This window comes from Thermothelomyces heterothallicus (assembly GCF_042370625.1).
Source record: "Thermothelomyces heterothallicus CBS 202.75 unplaced genomic scaffold P884_scaffold_10, whole genome shotgun sequence".
Taxonomy (NCBI): Eukaryota; Fungi; Ascomycota; class Sordariomycetes; order Sordariales; family Chaetomiaceae; genus Thermothelomyces; species Thermothelomyces heterothallicus.
Window position 1 is genome coordinate 1,034,776 of NW_027192571.1, and position 15,855 is coordinate 1,050,630.

The 15,855-nt window shown below is 56.3% G+C and overlaps 4 protein-coding genes across 4 annotated transcripts in view; 3 read left to right on the forward strand and 1 right to left on the reverse strand.

Moving 5' to 3' along the window:
- The window catches only part of P884DRAFT_243152 (uncharacterized protein), a 1,199-nt gene extending 850 nt beyond the window's left edge, over nt 1–349 (reverse strand). Inside the window, exon 1 of the mRNA XM_069440305.1 lies at nt 21–349. Coding sequence (XP_069297994.1) covers nt 21–267 — 247 coding nt within the window. The 5' untranslated portion in view covers nt 268–349. The remainder of the gene's footprint in view (nt 1–20) is intronic.
- A 3,009-nt stretch (nt 350–3,358) lies between these two features.
- Nucleotides 3,359–6,578, forward strand: P884DRAFT_199829 (OPT oligopeptide transporter protein-domain-containing protein; the record flags this gene model as incomplete). The annotated part of the gene is made up of 8 exons (XM_069438255.1): nt 3,359–3,698; nt 3,841–3,842; nt 3,905–4,582; nt 4,684–4,965; nt 5,117–5,380; nt 5,548–5,725; nt 5,791–6,080; nt 6,237–6,578. 8 exons carry the CDS (start codon nt 3,359–3,361, stop codon nt 6,576–6,578), a joined length of 2,376 nt encoding a protein of 791 aa, XP_069297995.1.
- Nucleotides 6,579–9,998: 3,420 nt separating this feature from the next.
- Nucleotides 9,999–12,429, forward strand: P884DRAFT_19546 (permease for cytosine/purines, uracil, thiamine, allantoin-domain-containing protein). The gene is made up of 4 exons (XM_069437911.1): nt 9,999–10,247; nt 10,499–10,808; nt 10,885–10,964; nt 11,155–12,429. The coding sequence occupies exons 1-4, from the start codon at nt 10,161–10,163 to the stop codon at nt 12,352–12,354; spliced, it is 1,677 nt and encodes a 558-aa protein (XP_069297996.1). The 5' UTR covers nt 9,999–10,160; the 3' UTR covers nt 12,355–12,429.
- Nucleotides 12,430–13,003: 574 nt separating this feature from the next.
- On the forward strand, nt 13,004–15,654 carry P884DRAFT_199523 (P-loop containing nucleoside triphosphate hydrolase protein; the record flags this gene model as incomplete). Its single annotated transcript, XM_069438238.1, has 2 exons — nt 13,004–13,135; nt 13,261–15,654. 2 exons carry the CDS (start codon nt 13,004–13,006, stop codon nt 15,652–15,654), a joined length of 2,526 nt encoding a protein of 841 aa, XP_069297997.1.
- Nucleotides 15,655–15,855: the final 201 nt, after the last annotated feature.

Here is a 15,855-nt window from a genome sequence, read left to right on the forward strand (position 1 = left end):
ACAGTCACCCGCGAACTTACCGGCGCCGGCACAGCACTGGTCATCCTCGTCCGGATTGAAGCACCCAATGTCGTCGCAGACAACGTAGCCCTCGCCGAAGCACTCGGCGCAGGTGCTCTCCGTGGTGCAGAAGGGGTTCTGCCGAGCCAGGAGCCCGAAGCCGGGGGAGGAGGACCCGGGGATCAGCGCCGTTCCCTGCCGCGAAGCGCTCGCTACGCCGGCCGCGAGGGAGCAGCACGCGACCGCTGACAGGCGCATCTCGACCATCTCTTTCTGGGGCTGTACACGGATGTATGTACACGATGGAAACAGTCGGGACTGTGGGCAAAGCTGGTTGAAATTTGTGGTTTTTTTTTTTTGGGGGGGGGGGGGGGGGAGGAAAGGGGGAAGTTTGCTGAAGTTAATACTAGTTAATTACACTACGTAGGGGATTGAATGCGACCGAGGGCGCATTGCTTAACTAGTTCTGCGAGTGCAGGGACGCCGCGACGACGCGACAGCGTGTCGTCGGCCTGAATTCCTCCGGTGTCTGACTTGTCTGCGGGAGCGTAGCGGCCCCCCGATGTAACCCCGGGGGAGACACTAGACATTATCCGTCGATCCAGTTGGTAATCGCAGGAGGCGAGTCGAGCTGGAACTGAACAGATAATTAATACTCAAACTTCCCTCTGCAAAGTTTGAGGAACCAGAAAGGAGAAGTCGGGTTTTCTGATCAAAATTGAAAACTCTGGGCTGTAATGGAGCTTCCAGTGCTGACGGCATTTAAAGAAAGGGGGATGGTACCAGTTTCAAGTTGATTATGTATATTACTATGTACCTTATGTTTGCATGTACATGCTCACCCGACCTAACTAGGAGGGAGATTTAGACTGTGGCTCTATACTTCATAGACGATATTTTGAATCAAACTCCCCAGCCTACCTAGTACGCGAATTACGTCTAGAGGTGGATAGGCCTATCGACGTACATAGAGTATTCTTGGCTTGCCAATCGGAGTGTTCACCTTTATTCTTCAGTCAGCAGAGTGGAGCAAGATGGGCTTCCCGTTAGCCATGCCACATCAAGTTACAAGTATGCCATTCCGGGCTAGCACGTTGTCTGGAGAGGACATGTTAGTACTGCGTAGTAATTACTGTACGTACAGTAGTCCGTACATATATGCCAATTACCTAGTTTGGCGCCTCACCTCCATCCACGATGGTCTTAGCTAATCCAGCTTGTGATTAATAGCTGTGGTACCGGGTACGTGTTCCAAAGAATGCTCATTAATAGAAGAGCTCGTGTGGTATAGAGCTTGCTTATTAATTACTGTACTATGGAACGTTAGGTGCCAAACATACCTAGATACGTCCAACGAGTGTAGTGCATGGACATCTTTGACATCATCCCACCAGGGTTGTGTATTGATTCGCTCACTATAACCCTATCACCGCTCGATTCAATGTGTCTCGCATATGTTGTACGGTGCGAGGCTAAGCGGATGTAGATACATACATACATGTGCCCCGGATGGCCTAGCTACTTTGCCTCAGCAGATACAGCTTTCAAGTCGGTATGCTTCGGCCTAGTGCCAAGTCGGAGCATGGATTGATTCTGCGGGTGTGCGCACTCCGGTACGGATACAAACATTGAACGAACCGATCATATTTGTAAAGAAAGAACGAAGAGAACATTGTTTGGGTTTAGGATGCATGTGCTCAAATTAGGACCGCAAGAAGACTCAAAAAACTGGCCGCCGACACCAGAGACTACAACGAGCATGAGAATAGGCATGAACTTGTTTAGGACTTGTCTTGAAATGAATCTACTAGTACATCAATGAGTAATGACGCAATAATTAAGAGCACCCGTTTAGAATAGTTTTCGCTCGGACGATTTAGATCCAGCCCCGAGTCTCCCACGAAAGAGAGCATTTGCTAAGCTAAAAGAGTCACTAGAGCACGCCATTGCTAGAAGCTACTCGGTAACCACTCCCCGATACATTGAGGTCTTGCTTAGATGAGCTTGTGGGGGGCAAGTGGGGCCGGAAAGAGGAATTCGAAGACGGGATGGCACTTTCCGAGACGTGTTTTTCGGGAGCTAGCATGATCTGGTGATTCCTCGATGCTTTCCTTCCCCTCTCCCTGCGGTCTCGAGACTCCGGTGCCTAGCGTAGGAGGCAACTTAAAGCAGAAATACGGCGGCTGCTTCAGGTGTTGCCGTACAGTATGTATGTACGGAGTATGGTGCACGTTTTCTGGAAGATAAACTTAGTTATCGTGGTGCAGTTACATACGTAGGTCCTGCCCTAATTGCATCAAACATCATTGGCGGTGAGCACAGCACCACGCTAGAATTCCACCATTGTTCCCTTGGAATGCTCCGTACATACACCCAGTCATGAGCTGTTGGCTCTGCGAGGGTCTCACCAACCACAGCGTGGCGAGACACCGAAATAGGCAGTAAGGCAAAGTGACATGGCTCGGTCGAATCAGCGGGAAGGGTGGCTGCAAGGTGCCTGAGTGGGGTTAGGAAGGTGGTAACATGAAGCAGCCACGCCCTTGGGAAGTCGATATGTACAAACGGGATATCAGTACGACATATATGCACTAATTATACATGCCTTACATACGGGACAGTACAGGCTAGAATGGGGACCATTGCACGGGATATTCCGTAGGAGTGCTGCCATGCTGGGGCGGTTATCGGTGGAAAGCCGTGAAACTGGTTACTCCGTCGGTGCAAGCAAAAAAAAAGATAAGGGAAAGTTTTTCGATCTCCCTTCTTTCTTCCTTCTTTCTCCTTTATCATTCCTGCGCTGTCGGGAGATTTGTTCAAGACTTATCAGAAAGGGAGAGGGGATCTTCTTGAACGGGGGTTTCGGGGGGGTCTGTCGGGAGCGCCCAATTGGACATCTGCCGGTTGAGGGAAGAGTTCCCTTGTTCAAAGCACAACGCACATGCCTCAATAGGAAGGTCGGCCCCAACCGTGGAAGTTGGGCCTGTTGCGACCCCCAACTCGCGAATGGAATTAAGAGCAGAGTCGTAGCACAAGTTTTGGGGCCGATTGCATCACCGGTTGGGCCATTCGCGCCCCCTCGCACCGGTTGAGATGACTGCTATCAAACGCACGATGCAGCATTCTCATATAAGGAATCTCCGGTCCCAGCGCAGTGTTCAGTGCCGCGGCCGTGGTCCCTTTCTGCTGCGTTGCTGCTGCTCACTCACATGTGCATGTGCACTCTGTCGCGCCCACGTCGATCATCTCATTCCCTTGCCTACTTCAGCTAGTTGATAAGGCGCCACGCTCTGCTGAAAACCCGAGGCTGAAGGCAGACTGACCAAAGGCGTTTGTTTAAACACCAAAGGCGCTGCCGATCATGGCAACCCCTGCTGCCGATAACGCCGGCGCCGTCGCCGAGTTGGCCCGGCCGGGTGAGGCCGAGGACATCAGCGAGAAGACGACTAATATCACCAAGACCAAGGAGGGCGCGCCCGAGTCGCCCGAGATCGATGCGATTCCGCCTACCTACGATAAGGAAAGCAGCCAGAGCAAGGACGATGCCAGCGACGATGCCATCATCGTCACCGGCGCCGATGCGGCCGTTCATCTGCTCTCCCTGAGGGACGACGGAGGACGGGCCCTGACCTTCCGCAGCATCCTGCTCGCCACCATCCTCTCGGCGTTTCAGGCCGTCATGTACCAGATCTACACGGCAAGTATTCTTTTATTTATTTATTTATTTATTTATTTTGAGTTTTAATCGAAGCCATCTACTACTTGGCAAAACCTACCTATGTTGTCTACCTAACTTACCCTATCCCTATACCCTGAGAATTACATATACATATAGAATTACAGACGTGAATACCGAAGTAAAGCACCTGCTAACCAGCTGCGTGGCTGCCCTTCTCCCTTTCTCCAGTTCAAACCCACCGCCATCACCATCCAGGGCACCTTCATTGTCCTCATCGCCTACTTCCTGGGCAACGGCTGGGCCGCCCTCCTGCCGCGCGGCGACAGGCTCCTGGCGAGATGGAGAGAGCGGGGGGGCCTGGGCCGACCTCCGCTCTGGATCACGCTCGCCAACTTCCTCAACCCGGGCCCCTGGAACCTCAAGGAACACGCCATCTGCGCCATCACGGCCACGTCGGCGTCCAACGCGGCCGCGAGCGTCCAGGTCTTCGCCGCCCAGGACCTCTTCTACGACTTGCCGCTCAGCGCCACCACCGTCGTCCTGGCCGTCATCTCCATCGGCCTCTTCGGCTACGGCTTGTGCGGCATCATGCGCCCCGTCGCCGTCTGGCACGTCGATGCCGTCTACTGGAGCAACCTGCCCACTGTCAAGACCCTCCAGGGGCTCCACTGGGAGGACGTGAAGAACTCCAAGCCCCTCCGCTGGTTCTGGTACAGCTTTGTCGGCATGTTCTTTTACGAATTTCTGCCCGCCTACATCTGGCCCTGGCTCAACGCCATCTCCATACCCTGTCTCGCTGCCATGCACACCGTCGGCAAGAAGGCCGCCGTCCTCACCAACCTCTTTGGAGGCTCCATCAATAACGAGGGCCTCGGCCTCTTCTCAATCTCCCTCGACTGGCAATACGTAAGTCAGCAGCCGTCTTCTCTTCTCAACGGAGGTCCCGGAGCGACAAAGGAGGAAACAAACATAATTGCATACTGACCACGGCATCTCTCGCCCCCCAGATCACCTCATTCAACACCGCGCTTCCCCTCCCCCTTCAGGCCCACGCCGCTTTCGGGTACCTGGTCTGCTATGCCGCCATGCTAGGTATCTACTACACCAACGCCTGGGGCGCCAAGTCGCTCCCTTTCATGTCCACCCGCCTCCGGTCTCAGGACGGCGGCACCTATCCTACCGCCGAGGTCTTTGTCGGCGGCGTGCTAGACCGAGAAGCGCTGAAAAAATACGGCATCCCTCGCCTGACGGGTTCCTTTGCTTATTCCCTCTTTATGGCAAACGCTGCGGTAAGTACTACTACTACTACACTCTCCCCTCCCTTTCCTTTCTCGATCGAGGCATCCTAGAAGTGGTTTGACGATGGTATTTGCGTATCTATCCTCTACTCCGTCAACCAAGTTTTGTTCCATCCTTCCTTACTCACACGAACCTTCTCAGATCGGCGCCCTCATCGCCCACTGCATCTTCTTCTGGGGCGGCGATATTATCAGGGCGTACAAGAGCGCTAAAAAGGGGCGCTACGACGACCGCCACCACGCCCACATGGCCAAGCATTACAAGGAAGTGCCGCAGTGGTGGTACCTCATCGTTCTCGTCCTCAGTTTCGTTCTCGGTCTCGTTGTCGTCACCACCCAAAACATCACCATGCCGGCCTGGGCCTACATCATCTCGCTCATCCTCGGCATAATCATCGCGCCTTTCGTAAGCCTTTACCACCCCCCCCCCCTTTTTTTTGTCCCTTTGCTACCAGCAACCCCCATTCGTTGGTCCCCTGAGATGTGGTTGGCAGAGGTGTGTGTGTGTGAGAGAGAGGAACAGCTTCTGACTGACTGGATTTGCACAAATGCACATATGCCCCCCTCACGTAGAGCACCATCCTCTTCTCTCGCTACGGCAATGGCATCGCCACCAACAATCTTTCCAAGATGTTGGCCGGCCTAATCCTCCCTGAACGCCCTATCGGAAACATGTACTTTGCGTGCTGGTCGCACAACGTCATCGCAAACTGCGTCAACCTGTCTGGCGACCTCAAGATGGGCGAGTATCGTATGTGACGTCCCTCCAGCAAGCACGAGCCAAAGAAGCGCTAATGCCCCCTCGCCTGTCCATAGTCAAGATTCCACCCCGAGTCATGTTCCTCACCCAGGTGTACGGCACCATCTTGGGTGGCTTCATTAACTACGCCGTCATGATCTCCATCGTGGGCGGGAACCGGGAACTCCTGGCCAATACGGACGGCAACAGCTCCTGGAGCGGCGCCAACATGCAGTCCTACAACACCAACGCCACCTCGTGGGCGCTGGCCAAGTACATGTTCACCTCGGGCGCCACCTACTTCATGGTGCCCATCGGTCTGGCCATCGGCTTTGGCATCGTCATCCTGCACCGCATCTTTGCACACGTACGGCCCTCCCCCCTTCCCCCCCAATCTCTCCTATGTTTTTATCTTTCTCTCTTTTACCTGCCTATAAATTGAAGAAAGAAAAAGAGGGGAAGAAGAAGAAGAAGAAGAAGAAGAAGAAGAAGAAGAAAGAGGAGAAGACTAATGGCTCTACAGTTTGTGCCCAAGATCCGGTCCTTCTCCGTCTACGATATCAACATGCCCCAGTTTATCCAGTACGCAGGCTACATCCCATACAACGCATCGCAGACGTGCGTCCTCCTGAGCCAGGTCCTGTCGGGCTTCTACGTCCAGTACTGGCTGCGCAACTACCGCCCCCGCATCTTCCGCGACTACTCGTACCTCATCACGGGCGCCTTCGACGGCGCCGCCCTCTTCGCCCTCTTCATCCTCTCTTTCGCCGTCTTCGGCGCCGGCGGCCGCTCCGTCCCCTTCCCCAAGTGGTGGGGCAACAACGTCGACGGGTACTACGACCTCTGTCCCGTGCCCGAAGAGTGATACGCCCTCTCTCCCTCTCTCTCAACCCCCCTGTTCTTCTTTGCCTTACTTCATTGATTTCTTTTTTCGTCTTTACTTGTTTTGATTTTGGGAGAAAGGGATGGCGAATATATCCTAGAGGGACAGGTAATGAGGTAGTAAGGTGAGTTCGTCTGGGTAGGCCCCGGAAGTGGGGAGGAGAAGAGAGGTGAGAGCGGACGGGATATTAGGCTATTGTTGTTTCTATTGTTGTTGTTGCTGCTGCTGATGCCGCCGCCGCCGCCGCCGCCGCCACTACCGCCGCCACCACCAGCCGCCGCTGTTGCTGTTGCGGGGGCTTTTTAACCGCCCATAATAACCGGCGGGCCGCGCCGGTTGCCTCCCCGCCCTCTCCAGCTTTCTCGCTTACCACGCCTTGACCCCTAGCCCGCCATCGTCCAATCCCTTCCGGGGCGGAGTTGGCGAGCCGGTGAATCCGTGCAGGGTGTCCCCCCCGGGGGAAGCACGCGTGCTTGATGATCTGTCGCCGGTCACTCGGTGTTCTTGTCGGCTGATCCATCACGCGTGTGGCTCCGGGACCCTTGGACGAGAGGCGGCAGAGAGCGGGCGGATGGCGATCAGTCAGTCGGTGGTGGTTCCGGGCGTTGCTTGTCGTGTATGCCGGAAGAGGTATCGAGGAGCTGCAGTTGTTATGGGATGATAGTTGAATGTTATGAGTCGTGGGACCTTGCTCCGCTTCACTACTAGCAACGTAGTGTACGTATGGGGCTCTCTGCCTGGTGCCTTACCATTCCCCCATACTCTGATAGCAAACCCCCTTTTTTTCTGGGCGTTTTAGAACCACATCTGGCAAGCCATGCCCCGTTCCGCTTAGACCTTCTTTCCGCCAGATTGCCACGCAACAACAGCTCCGGCTTGAAGGAAAGGGTAGAGAGAAAGGAGACTCATTTCTTCTTCAAGTCGTAGCGACCTCGAGTCTCTATGATCCGCGTGGCCGCTAGTAATCACCTGAATCAAGATATTCCCATACCGACAGACACAGGCAGAGAAGTTTTTCCTGCACAACCTCGGCCACTGCGGCTGCTCCGCACGTAGGTATCAATTGCCCAGTTTGATTCTTTGCCTAGTAGCCGGAATTCTTGACGTCAATTAGTCAAAGCAAGTGTCAGATCGCTGCTATGTTTCGTGGCGGCTCGCTGCAGCAGCGTAAAAGTGGCGCACCGAGTTGAGATGATGGGCAACCGTTATTAATATGGGACAGGTACCTATCCACCATGATGAGAAGAGGTGGCCTGCGAGACCCCAGAGCAATCCAGAGAGCCCTGGGATGGCCTATCCGTTCAAGTTGGAACCGCTCTTGGAACCGCTCTTGGCCATCCATGCAGCCGGGGTTTCCAGAGTTCAATAGTTTAATTACCCAACCAAATCCGGTTGCCTCGACTCAACATAGACCCTAGCTTGGGAAGAACTAACCTACCCGCTGGGGCTGACCAGAGTGTCTATACAAGCGATTTTCCTTTTGGGGAAAGCAGGCAAACGCTATTCCGGTATTCGGCGTTATGGCGCTAGCATATGGGAGCGAGAAGATGCTAATTAGTGTTGATGGGGGGTTGTGCATGGATCCGAATGCCGCGCACTCGAAACATTCCCAATGGTTCGGTTCCCTTGATTTGTCCTGCAGCGGGTACCAGACTGTACCAGACTCGAGATTTAATAACTAATCCATACACAAACAACATGCGTTTGCCGCATGCGGAAATAGGGCCGCACCCTGCAGCAGTCAGGGCAACGATCCCAGCCATGGACTGCTCGTTGGCCGGGGCCGTATCTGCCGCTGTCGGCGAATGCCGTTCTCAGGGGTTCGATGACGCCCTAGCGGTGTTCCGAAGCCAGAACATCTCGGCTGGGAAGTGATAAGTTATCATGTGGGAACAAATGTGTGGCATAGGCAAAGTACCTATGCCCACCGAAAACAATCTGCCCTTGGTTCTTCATTGACAGATCGGCTTGGATCGGTTTGGATCGGGTTGGATTCAACTGAACAGGACATTAGTAGTGCACTCCGAGCCAGCTTAAAATGACTCGATGCGTTGTGCATTGGAAGGGGCACTTTCTTCCTCTTCAGAACGGGACCCCGCATTGCGGTAATCTTGTTCCTGCACACTTCTGTCGACGAATTACGACACTCTAGAGCCCCGGAACATTCGATAATGGTGAGGTTTAATAGTCCCCGCCGCCCATGCCTCGTTTTAACTTATCTTATCTAACCATGCCAAGGAGGGGAGACTCTGAATTTCGACCCGGCCTGGGTTGCTGTTGATGTTGACTCGATCCAATCAAGTCACGTCAACAGTTTCCTGAGCAAACGATTGTGCTATCGGTCCATTCAAGGCCTTATCGCAAAAGCTGCAGGGTCCAAGATACGGACCCTCGACCCAGTCCAGGTTGCTAGCAACGTCACATTGTCAAAAAGGAAGCCAAGAGCGGGGAGGATCAGGCACAAGAAAAAGCTCGAGCGCTTGGACGGGTACCCTAGCGAAAACGAAGACATTCATCAATATCTTTGGTGTTTTCTAGTATTGGTGGAGACTCAGGGTGATTGATATTGCACGTGTAACCCGTACACAGTATGAGATGGAGACCATCATTTTGACCTCTTCTGCGGATGGAATTTGTAGTTATACGACGAAATTCCCAGGCGTGCTGCTGTGGGTGGGGCGGGAAAGCACTAGGGCAGATAACAACCTACTGTAGCAGCCTTACCTCGGCCAAAGAGCCGCCCCCGGAGTCGACTGCAACCCTTTGCCAAGACGGAACCAACCACAATTCGACGGGGATCATCAGCAACAACGACTTGGTTCGCACACCACATGCTCATCCTTCAACTGAGCTGTGAATCCCGGTCCCGCGGGCCATGCTCGGACTCGAAGGCCAATGAGCATGCCGACTCTAAACTAGCCTACCGTGCCTGCCTGCCGGGAAAGTCCGGCCCTCCAGAAAGGAAAATTTTGGCGGGGATCCGTTCGCAGAGGGCACACGACTGGGATGGTGCCCTGGCACAGCGTGGGGGAAAGATGGACCCCATCTTGCAAACACGCCCGGCAAACTGAGGGGAAACTGATAAGGCCGCCCCTCGTCGTCCGCCAAACGCCCGCTCCCATGCCCAATGGAGGGCCGATACCGTCGCGTCGGAAAGTTGGGGATGCTAGCACGCAAGTGTGGTTGAAATAATTAAAGGGCTGGTTCGAAAGAACCTTCTTTACGCCTTTCTCATCCATCCCCAGATCCTCTCGCCTCCATCCGTCGCCTGTTCTCGACTTTCCCTCCAAGGGCTCCTAGGTGCCCTGTCCTCTCCTCCCCAAAGATCAGGCTTTTTTTACCTCTCTTGCACCTCCCTACGTCATCCCGCAGGGGTTGACTTCGAGACCACCAACTGTAGATAACACATCTCTGCAGTTGAAACGACGTGGTCTGCGAGAGAAACGCAAGAGCCCTGGAAGCAAGCAGTCGACAAAGACGCCAATTCTCTCAATTCAAAGTCGCAATTACGACAAAAGATATATTCTTTCCGTGCTTGAATACCTTCAGCAAAACAAAACAACCATGGCGGAGAGACCGGGCGTCTTCAGGCGCTTGGCCAACAAGGTGGCCGTCGAGTCCGAACCGGGCCTCACCAGCGCCCAGATGATGGTGCGGAAGCCCACCTGAACACACACCTGCGCGGACGGAGGGGACGGAAGAGAGAGTAGAAAGGGGAAGAGGGAGAGAGGGGGGCAAGGGATAAATCAAATTTTCTCTGACTGATCCCCCCCCTTCTTTCTCCGGTTCTCTTCCCTCTTCACCTTCCCCCTCCCCTTGCTGTCCGTGTTCAAGTGCACCTCGATCTCTTTTTTATAATTTTGCATGGCCGCCCGCTGACCTGCAACCCCCCCTCTGCCCAGTTGACAAACCATGACCTCAAGCCCGTCGAGCCGGAACGCCGCCAATGGGGACCCTGGAACTTTGTCGGCTTCTGGGTTGCCGACTCGTTCAACATAAACACCTGGATGATCTCGTCGTCCATGATCGTGGGCGGCCTGTCGTGGTGGCAGTCGTGGCTCTGCGTCTGGATCGGCTATTCCATCTCGGGCTCCTTCATCTGCATGACCGCCCGGATCGGCGCCACCTACCACATCGGCTTCCCCGTCGTGAGCCGTTCGTCGTTTGGCATCTGGGGTAGTCTGTGGCCCGTCTTCAACCGAGCCGCCATGGGTGCGTGTCTCTCCCCCCAAACCCACAAACAATTCCCCCACGGATTCGTCGGCTGTGCGGACTAACGGATGAGCAGCGTGTATCTGGTATGGCGTGCAGTCGTACATTGGAGGACACTGTGTGTATCTAATGATACGGTCTATCTGGAAGAGCTGGGTAAGAAACGCACACCATTGTTGTCTGCACGACTCTTCGTGCCAAAAAGAGGAGGACACTACCAAGCTCTCCCCCCCCCCCCCCCCCCCCCCCCCCCCCCTTTTTCCCCGGCGGGGGGGCGCGCCGGGCGCCCCCTCTCCTTTCATATCTTCTCCTGTCGTCTAGAGAGTGTCCTAACTCTTTCCTATAGGACCGCGAAACCATCCCCAACACGTTCTCCCAGGACTCGGGCACCTCGACGGCCGACTACGTCTCCTTCTTCCTCTTCTGGTTCTGCTCGCTTCCGGCCCTCTGGTTCCCGGTCCACAAGATCCGGCACCTCTTCACCGTAAAGGCCTATGTTGTTCCCTGCGCGGGCATTGCATTTCTCATCTGGTCGGTCGTCCGCGCCGGCGGCGCCGGCCCCATCGTCCGGCAGCCGGCCACCAAGGAGGGCGGCGAGCTGGCCTGGGAGTTCATCAAGGGCGTCATGAGCTCCATCGCCAACTTTGCGACCCTCATTGTCAACTCGCCCGACTTCTCGCGTTTCGCGGCCAAGCCGCGCGACGCGCTGTGGTCGCAGCTCTTCACCATCCCCATCGGCTTCGCCCTCACCTCCTTCATCGGCATCATCGTCTCGTCCTCGTCGGCCGTCATCTACGGCGGCAAGCCCATCTGGGACCCGCTCGACCTGCTCGAGCACTTCCTCGACGACGGCGGCTCGGCCCAGCGCTTCGGTGTCTTCGTCATCGCCGCCGCCTTCGCCCTCGCCCAGCTCGGCACCAACATCGCCGCCAACTCGGTCTCGGCCGGCACCGACATGACGGCCCTGCTGCCGCGCTACATCAACATCCGCCGCGGCGGCTACATCTGCGCGGCCATCGGCCTCGCCATGTGCCCCTACAACCTGCTGACCTCGAGCAACATGTTCACCACCTACCTGTCCGCCTACAGCGTCTTCCTGTCCTCCATCGCCGGCGTCATGATCGCCGACTACTACCTCGTCCGCCGCGGCTTCCTCGAGGTCAAGGAGCTGTACGACGCCCGCCGGACGGGGCCCTACTTCTACACGGCCGGCATCCACTGGCGCGCCTACGCCGCCTACATCGCCGGCATCCTCATCAACGTCGTCGGCTTCGCCGGCGCCGTCGGCACCTCCGTCCCCATCGGTGCCACCTACCTGTACAACCTCAACTTCTTCTGCGGCTTCGGCGTCTCCGCCGCCGTCTACTGGCTGCTCTGCCGCGTCTGGCCGGTCCCCGCCACCAGCGACCGCTGGATGGAGGTCGGCGACGAGATCGGCGACCTGCGCGTCGCCTACCACGATCGGAGGAGCAGCAGCCTGGTCGGGGTCGAGGAGGAGGAAGTGGAGAGCGGGAGCGCGGCCAAGGACGCGGGGAAGGCGGTATAGTCCTAGGACGATGACAGTTTTCTTGTTTATCCGAGTGTTTTTTTCTTTGTTTTGTTTCATCGATATTTTTTTTCTCCTCGTTTTATTATTTTCCGCCGTGTTCTATAGACGGACCATCGGTTGGAATACCTGGGACTGTGTGCTCTCTCTCTATGATGATGATAATGTATGAGCACATGAATACGACATCGTGCGTATTTCCCTGCTCTCTCTCACGACAGCGTTGTGAAGAACATTCACGCCAAAATCCTCAAAAACCCGGCTGCAATTCGGTAACTGTCCAAAGTACTCCGTAGTCCTGTTGTTCATGCCGTTTCCTCCGGCGACAGGGCGATTTTCAACCGGCTGTGTACGCTACTGCAGCTATGTACTGGGTACTTTCGTGGGTGTAGACTGTACTATGTAATCCGTACGTACGGATACATGATCTTGGCTGCCTGGCTAATTGCTAGTAAGGTAAGGAAATAATGCTTCTCGCCAAGGCTGAAGCTGCGCTGCGGAGTGGAGCGAATCTGCAGTGGTGGGGCAGGCGGCAGAATTCCTCTCCGCCAAAAATTTCCCCATGAAGGTGCTTCTCGATAGGCTTTGGAACAGGGAACTGACGCCTGTGAGTTAGCGCCATTCTGCCAATTCCAGCTCGGACAACAAGATGGCGGCCGGTAGCACAAAAGACGGTCTCCCACATCGCAAAAAGCCGATTCTGAAGAAAGAAGTGAAGTCACTCAAGAGGAAGCGGGGAGAGGAGGACCTGAATAAGCTGAAAGCGGCGATTGAGCAGTTGGTCAGTACACCGCACCACCGCACCTTCGAGCGAATGCCCATTGCAGCTCCTTTTTCTTTTCGTCGTTTTTTTTTTTTTTTGTCGCTGTCGACTTCCAGTTAGCTAACCAAAGCATTCGACCGCAGGACCCCAAATCGGCCGACCTCAACAACTTCACCGACCTCCCCCTCTGCGAAGCTACCGCGACCGGCCTGCGCGCCTCCCACTTCGAGGTCCTGACCGACATCCAACGAGCTGCCATCCCCCTCGCCCTCAAGGGCAACGACATTCTTGGTGCTGCCAAGACGGGCAGTGGCAAGACCCTCGCCTTCCTCGTTCCCGTCCTCGAGAAGCTCTACCATGCGAAATGGACCGAGTACGACGGGCTCGGCGCCCTCATCATCAGCCCCACCCGCGAGCTTGCGATCCAGATCTTCGAGGTGCTGCGCAAGATTGGGCGGAACCACTACTTCTCCGCCGGCCTGGTCATTGGCGGCAAGAGTCTGAAGGAGGAGGCCGAGAGGCTGGGGCGCATGAACATCCTTGTCTGCACGCCGGGGCGGATGCTGCAGCACCTAGACCAAACCGCCAACTTCGACGTCAATAACCTCCAGATCCTGGTGCTGGACGAGGCCGATCGCATCATGGACATGGGCTTCCAGCCGGCCGTCGACGCCTTGGTCGAGCATCTCCCCAAGACGAGGCAGACGCTGCTGTTCTCGGCGACCCAGAGCAAGCGCGTGTCCGACCTGGCACGGCTGAGCTTGAAGGACCCGGAGTACGTGTCGGCGCACGAGGCAGCGCCGACCGCGACCCCTACCACTCTACAGCAATCCTACGTCGTGACCCCCCTAGCCGAGAAGCTAGACACGCTGTGGGGCTTTTTGCGCTCGAACCTCAAGAGCAAGATCCTCGTCTTCCTCTCGTCGGGCAAGCAGGTGCGATTCGTCTTTGAGAGTTTCAAGCGCATGCAGCCCGGTATCCCGCTGCTTCATCTCCACGGGCGGCAGAAGCAGGTCGCCCGCATGGAGATCACTTCGCGCTTCTCCTCGGCAAAGTACGCCTGCTTGTTCGCCACCGACGTCGTCGCCAGAGGTGTGGACTTCCCCGCAGTCGACTGGGTCATCCAGGTCGACTGCCCAGAAGACGCAGAAACGTACATCCACCGCGTGGGGCGCACGGCTCGGTATCAGAGCAAAGGCCGCGCAGTGCTCTTCCTCGACCCCAGCGAGGAGGAAGGCTTTCTCAAGCGGTTGGAACACAAGAAGGTCCCAGTACAAAAGGTCAACGTCCGCGCGAGCAAGAAGAGGAGCATCAAGAACGAGCTCCAGAGCAACAACTTCCAGTCTGCCGACCTGAAGTACCTCGGCCAAAAGGCCTTCATCTCCTACGTCCGCTCCATCTACCTGCAAAAGGACAAGGAAGTCTTCAAGTTCGACGAGCTCGACCTCGACGGCTATGCCGAGTCTCTCGGTCTGCCCGGTACGCCGCAGATCAAGTTTCAGAAAGGAGAAGACGTCAAACGCCTCAAGAACAGGCCCCGCGCCGCCCTGTCCAGCGACTCCGAGTCCGACTCGGATGCCGAGGGCGGCGGCAGACGCAAGAAGGACAAGGACCAGGTGCGAACCAAATACCAAAAGATGGCCGAGCGGCAGAACCAGGACGTCCTCTCGGAGCACTACCGCAAGCTCATCGACGAGGGCGACACCCAGGCCGCCGAGGGCGAGGGCGGCGGCGGCGGCTCCGACGACGAGGCCGGCTTCCTCTCCGTCAAGCGCGTCCTCGCCGACGACGCCCAGATCGACGCCGCCGCAGGCGGAGGCGGGGGCGGGGGCGGGAAGGACTCTGCCGGCGCCGAGCCCAAGGTGGTCAAGCTGGGCAAGTCCGAGCTGGTCATCGACTCGCACCGGCGCGAGAAGCTCCTCAAGTCCAAGAAGAAGCTGGCCAAGTACATGGACAAGGGCACCAAGCTCGTCTTCGACGACGAGGGCAACGCCCACCCCATCTACGAGCTGCAGGGCGAGGAGGACTTCGCCAAGGAGGGCCCCGCCGACAGGCTGCGGCAGCAGTTTGTCGAGGCCGAGGCCGAGAAGGTCAAGGTGGCCGACGTGGAGGACAAGCAGATCGCCAAGAAGCGCCTCAAGGAGAAGCGCGAGCGGCGGAAGGCGAGGGAGCGGGAGGAGCTCGGCCTGGCCCCTCGCGGTGACGGCGGCACGGTGCAGCTCGACGCCGATGGCGCCGCCGAGGGCGAGGACCCGCTCGCGCTGTTGCGGTCGTTGCCCATCGCCGGCCAAGAGGGCGGCGGCGAGACAGATGGGGAGAAAGAGGAGGAGGAGGAGGAGGAGGAGGAGGAGGACAGGGAACCGCCGAGGAAGAAGGCCAAGAAGTGGTTCCAGGACGATTCGGACAAGGAGGAGGAGGAGAAGAAGAAGAAGAAGAAGAAGAAGAAGAAGGGCGGCAAGAAGGTCATCGAGATGGGCCACGAGCCGGACAACCTGGAAGATCTCGAGGCGCTGGCGGCTGGCTTGTTGGAGGATTAAGAGCCATGCTCGCAGGGCTACTTTCGTCTCACTTTGTATGGAGCTCCGGACACGAATGATATATTATAATGACGGCCTTTTGTTGATCATTCGAACCGCAACATGGATCATGCGCGGTAGTAGCTATGGATATATTGCGAAACTCTCCTTCGTGGGCCACCGCCTCCACCCGAAAACAGTATATATATATATATTTGCCAG